General features: G+C 36.7%; 1 protein-coding gene across 6 annotated transcripts in view; it reads left to right on the forward strand.

Moving 5' to 3' along the window:
• Window positions 1–3,030, forward strand: part of SMARCA2 (SWI/SNF related BAF chromatin remodeling complex subunit ATPase 2) — a 104,317-nt gene extending 101,287 nt beyond the window's left edge. For 4 of the 6 annotated variants that reach the window (XM_072404200.1, XM_072404199.1, XM_072404203.1 and 1 more), the window contains 2 exons: window positions 603–748; window positions 2,031–3,030. In XM_072404200.1, the coding sequence (XP_072260301.1) occupies window positions 603–748; window positions 2,031–2,066 (182 nt within the window). In that variant the 3' untranslated portion in view covers window positions 2,067–3,030. The remainder of the gene's footprint in view (window positions 1–602; window positions 749–2,030) is intronic. The other 2 variants (XM_072404202.1, XM_072404204.1) reach the window with 1 other exon arrangement.
• Window positions 3,031–6,000: the final 2,970 nt, after the last annotated feature.

The following is a 6,000-nucleotide window of genomic DNA, read 5'->3' on the forward strand; positions in this document are numbered from 1 at the left end:
GCTATGGGAAATCCATAGAATGCTCCCAATATTTTGTCATCCACCTCTACTCTAATTTATTGCCATTTGACTTTGTAGGGATTTTTTCTAATTTGTAGTCATATTTGGTGTCCAAGTTGATGCCTGGGTTTTGTGGAGACTTTTTTTTTAGCTATCTAGTGATCTATTTCAATGGGTAATTTGTAAAAAGAATACTACCTCTCAGAAGGACTGTTTATGTCTTTGGATGTGATTTGTGTTCGGGTACATACCTTCTACTTCTAGTTCTGTGTGAACAAATTAATTTGTTATACCTAACGTTTGGAACAAAATGCTATTACTGAGATCCAAACTGATCCAAACAGAATTTAATTACCATCTTTCTGGTTTTTATTCTTATATTTATTTATGGCCCCTTTTGGTCCTCATTTTCAGTCAGTCAATGACCTCAATATGGTCATTATATTTGGCCTGTGTCCTTGCTGCATGCATAGTGCTTGGAATTTCCTCCTGCATACTGTGGATTACCTCAGCATGTAGGTACTAAGGGCAGTCATAAAGAAGCAGATATTAGTTATTTTTAAGTTGAAAGTGTTACAATAATTGATGTTTTGTTTTTTAAGCAGCAAAATCAGTGAAAGTGAAAATCAAGCTAAATAAGAAGGAAGAAAAGAACAGAGATAAAGGAAAGGGTAAAAAGCGACAGAGTCGTGGTAAAGCTAAACCAGTTGTCAGTGATTATGACAGCGATGAAGATCAAGATGACAATGTGAGTTGTAACAAATAAATTACCTTTCCTGTATTATTATTAACTTGTATTTATATGGGTCTGGCATATTATGTGGTGCTTTACAAAGTATATAGACAAATGAATACCTGTCCTTAAAAGGGGCTCACAATCTAATGCCCTTTCCATATAAAATCTCATTAACACCGTTTAAGTCCAGTTTTGAGGGAAAGCCAATTACCTATATCAATGTTTTTGGGATGTGGAAGGAAACCAACACAAACATGGGGAGAACGTACAAACTCCATGCATTTATTGTCCTGGCTGAGATCAGAACCTGATCTCAGAACCTGAACACAAGAGTGCTGAACACTATGCCAACTGTGTGTCCCATGTGGGCATCACTCATCAAAGCCTATCCTGTACTAATCTATGAAAAGGGTTGTTTAGTGTATGGATACATGGTAAATCCTTATCTGTCCTAGTGTGGCAGACAAGCACTACCCTGAGTCTACATACAGTAATGTGATGGGGTGTTTGAGGCTGTGTATACTTCATAAGGTATCTATAATGCTCATCATACAGCACTGATCATATTGGTTAATAAAACATTGTTTTCAATTTTCTGATAGAATTCACAAATATCTAAATCTGTTTGATCATTCCTAATGTGAAAGTAATCAGATAGGTTGAAAAGAAGAAAATGTTTTTTAGTTGATTTTGTGCTATGTAGAACAATCAATCTATTCCGAAATGTTTGCTTACTTTTCAAAATAAACTTTTGACATTGAATATGTTAAAAATAATGCAAATGCTAATGATATAGCTATACAAAAACAAATCTAATGCACAGTTATGTGGTTTAGGACCACATTCTCCTAAACCCTTCTCTATGAGTTTTGCTTCAGAAATCTATCGCACTAGAAGTACCTCTGTTTCCATGCTCTCAGGTAGTTGTGTACTTGTTAAACAGTAAATCTGGTAGTCTGGCAAGAAACTTGGTATTTCATTACTGCATGTCTCAGCATTGGTTTGCATATATAGGGCCTGATTTATTAAAGATCTTCAAGGCTGGAATAGATACACTTTCATCAGTGAACCTGGTAAATCAGCAAACCTGGAATTAATTTCTTAAAATCATTAGCTAATTGTTAGCAAATGTTTGTCAATCATGGACCAGATCGATTTCAGGTTTGCTGGATCACCCAGGTTCACCGATGAAATTGTATTCTCGCCAGCATTTGTAAGCTTTATCAAATCAGGCCCATAGTCTTTTGTTTGTTTTTGTGCTTATTTTTACTAACTTTCTTCGTTCTTATCACAGGATCAATCTGAAGGAAGTGGAAGTGATGATGAGTGATATACAAAGAACATGTTTTCTGGACAGAGTTTGTCATTTTCTAGTTTCAACTCATTCAATGTTTTTTTTTCTTTTCTAATAAAAATAAGAAAATACGCAATGGGGTTGTATCACTACTCATCTTCTAGAAGTAACGTTAGACTAGTGTCAGACATACATGATCTCATCGTGTAAAAAAAAAAAAAATGGTTAAAAAAAAACATTTTTGTAAGATTGTCACCAAAATGGGCCTGCGATATGAAGCAAGCGTCACATTTTTTAAGGAAAACTGTGGATTGTTAGTATATTTCTGTAGGTGGACATTTAGCTGGGTCCCCTGTGCCTGGTTTCCTATGCTATGGTGCAGCTTACATCAGTGCAAAGCTGAAAAACAATTTTTGTAGCAACATAAACTGGGGCGCGATCTATTAGAAATAACTGGTTATTTTATTTTTCATCAGGCGATTTTAGCAATTTTATGTTGCTGTGTTTCAGTATTTTTTTTTTAATTTCTTTAATTTTTAAGATTGTGGTACATATATGCAACTTTCATGTACTGATTAACCTTTTTGCTGCTGGAAGGGCCCACAGTATCCTGCTTTCTATGCTATGGCTCCACTAGCGCATAAGGTGTTAATTTGCAGTAGTTCTTTTCCTAATGTTTCCTCTCCCAGTCTCTTGTTTTTTCCTTACTTTAAACAGAGTTCTAAACCTATAAACTGTATGGTTAATGTAATGATTTTTTTTCTATTACAATTTCTATTTGTTATGAAGAAGTTTGGTTAAACATGTTAATTGTTGCAAACTATATATAGTATGATGGAATGCTTATTTCTCCCTGCCCTCCTTTTTTCTTCAAACTTTGTTACCAATGTTGATAATCAGCTTTTCCCTGAAGTGTACTTATCTTTGCTTTCTTTGCACAATGTCTTTGGTTGCAATTCATAAGCCTGAGGCAAATAAAATCCCAGCAATTTTGAGAAAATTGTGTTGTGGTTTAATAAAACATTAACAATGTGTTATTTTTACTGTAACCCCTTCTTAGAGAAAAATTTGAGTGTAACATTTTTGGGGTGAAGACTGATGTGAGTCACAGTATAAAACAGGAAAAGATTGAGGAATTGCCACCATGGGTAATAATATGAGCAGGACCCATAGTACAATTGTACCCCCAAAACACATGGGGGCTGTCATTGCTAATTTCCTACTGGTCACCTGGTTTTCTGGCCTACATATTTCCTAAAAAAAAAAGTAAAAGTTTTTTTTAAACCAGCGGGTCAACATGCCAACCAGCGAATAGATTTAATATATCACATGATTTAGTATATCTATACTAAAATTATAAAAGCCCCAACATGCCATCTTATGATGTTTCTGAAGTCATTTGTCACAGCAGCTTTTTCAGACAACTAATGCTGTAAACCTGTGTATTCACTTTTTGGTGAGCAGATTTTGGTCTATGATCAATTTTACTGCCCTCCACTTGTGTCTGTAATTGGTTGGCTTTAATGAGCAGGGCAGAATACACAGTGCTTGGTTTCACTGTGAGGAAGAAGGAAAATATTCATCACATATTGGTCAGCAGCCACTTTTCTATTAACAACAAAGGCACTACTCATGATGCTAAAAAAAATCCATGTAGGTCCACACGGTAAGTGTTTTACCTTCAGGTTAGGTTTTACTGATGACAACAGAACTGATTACTTCTGATACCCCTTCCTAATGATAGTTTACCTCAGCTGTTTGCTAGTGTCTAAGATGGATGGATGTCATTTCATCGGCTCTTCTGTGCAAAAGATAAACTTTTTTTTTCTAGCAATATTTTTTCCCCACACTTCTTTCTTTCCAAAATCAAGATTTTCTTTTCTTCATGTGAGATCTGGTCCCCCGGATTTGCAGCTTTTAAGTGTATGAGCCATCCACTGGACCTAAAAGTGCTGTGTTTGTAGACCCCACTGGACTGGATGTTGCAGGGAGAACCTGCAAGTGACTTTTGGACACTGGGTTCCACAAAACTAATGACTAATGAAGGTCATCTCCAGCCATCCACTTCTTACCTGCTACCAGCTGTGTAACTACCTAGGGCTTTTCCTTGTAACCTGAGCCATATATTGTGTCTGCTTCTGGACATGCTGAAGTGCAATAGGCTGGACCAGCGCTAGTAAACTATTTTAAGTCTCCTAGTCTTTGTTTCCAGTTTCAGAAGAGTACTAAATATATACCAATGCTTTTGGTTGGCTGCAGTCTGACATATTATAGAGTGTATTTACTCTTTACATACAGTTAAGTCACGGTACACAGTGGCCCTGATTTATTAAAGCTCTCCAGGGCTGGAGAGGATAGGAGAACCTGAGTGATTCCATAAATATGGAATATATCGGGTGGAGGAATAAAAGATTCCCCAATTAATAGCAAAAAAAATCCATTACAGGTTTGTTGGATCACCTAGCTTCACCCATGATAGTTTATCTTTAGTCTTGGAAGGCTTTAGTAAATCAAGCCTAGTGTCAGCATAGCTTCCACCTTACGTTTCATTGGAATACATTTCAGGACAGTGCATGCTGTTCATACAATCAGTAACTTGATAATATGCTATGCTTCTTTAAAATACATTCTATCTACAGTTCCAGCTGATGTTGCAGTCTTGGATTGGTCTGTGGATTGCAACATGTATAGGCTACTACTGTACTGAAACCAGTACTGGAAATGTAAGACTGCCTGTCAGTTTAATTCCACTGACTTCAATCCTTTGATCCACAGAGAACGTTCTTGGAATCAGAGTGAGCATGGTCCGTGCAGGTCCCGCACAGCACACGCCCACTAAAATGACGTAGCGGATTTCCTGAGCACACATGGGGACTCCCGTCCTGCAGATTATGCACGCCGAGTAGCAGGCCGATAATTGCAAGGCGGTTGATCAAATCTAATTAACTAAAAAAAAAAATAGCTTTTTTGTACGCTTGTATTTTATACTGTGGTCAACAGTGCTGACGGGCCATACTTTGGACATGCCTGCACTAAAGGATTCCATTCAACCAACCATGCTGTACTGGGACAGTCGTATACACTGCCCTAGGAATCCCATTTGTCTTAATAAATGTACACATCATACATTATAGGCATTGCTGTAAATTAACAGAATTTACTGTTGGTACAAAGGCATTTACATGAAAATGTATTTTTTTTGAAACATGCTACATAATATGAGCCAAATAAATGCAAGAGGTATAATATGATTTTTAAAAACCACCACATGGTGTCAGCAGGAATACACTTTGTATATAAGACGACTTAAAAAAATGCTGTAAAAACTAGTTTATCGGATTCTCAGTGTGCAGTTTATGCTTAAATTCTGCATGCCTAATCAATAAGTGTACTGGGTCAGGGTGCCAGCCTGGATTGCCAACTCGTTCCTTTAATTAATTAAGCTTCAATAAATAGGTTGTGAGTCAGCTATGGACAATTCCCTTTTCTCACATAAAGGCAGTGGTCAAAAAGAAACCCATGCTCAGTTTCTTTTGGATTTTCTTGACCCTGATGATAGTGGTCACACATAGATAGTAGTGACTCCTGGGAGCATTCTGATGGTAAAGACTACTTTGCAGAAATAAAAGCTTTGCACAGCAGGCCAGTATTGGTATGGGAATGTATACTGTATATATTTATATAGAGTTACTATGCTATATGTACTGAGGATCATTATCACTGAGACATAACATTGGGGAACAATTTTGAACACATTTTTTGTTGACTTCAATTTTTCAGCTTATGTACACTAAAATAGGTATGCTGATTCTGAAAGTGCAGTTAGTTTTCTTCTATCACGTCGGGTTTTTTCTCTACCACTTATATTAATGTGATTACTGTACCATGGATTTGTATAGGCCAGGGGTCAGCAACCTTTACTATCAAAAGAGCCATTTTGCCTCCTCTTCCACTAAAGAAAAATAGTCTG

This window comes from Pyxicephalus adspersus, chromosome 3 (genome assembly GCF_032062135.1).
Source record: "Pyxicephalus adspersus chromosome 3, UCB_Pads_2.0, whole genome shotgun sequence".
NCBI lineage: Eukaryota > Metazoa > Chordata > Amphibia > Anura > Pyxicephalidae > Pyxicephalus > Pyxicephalus adspersus.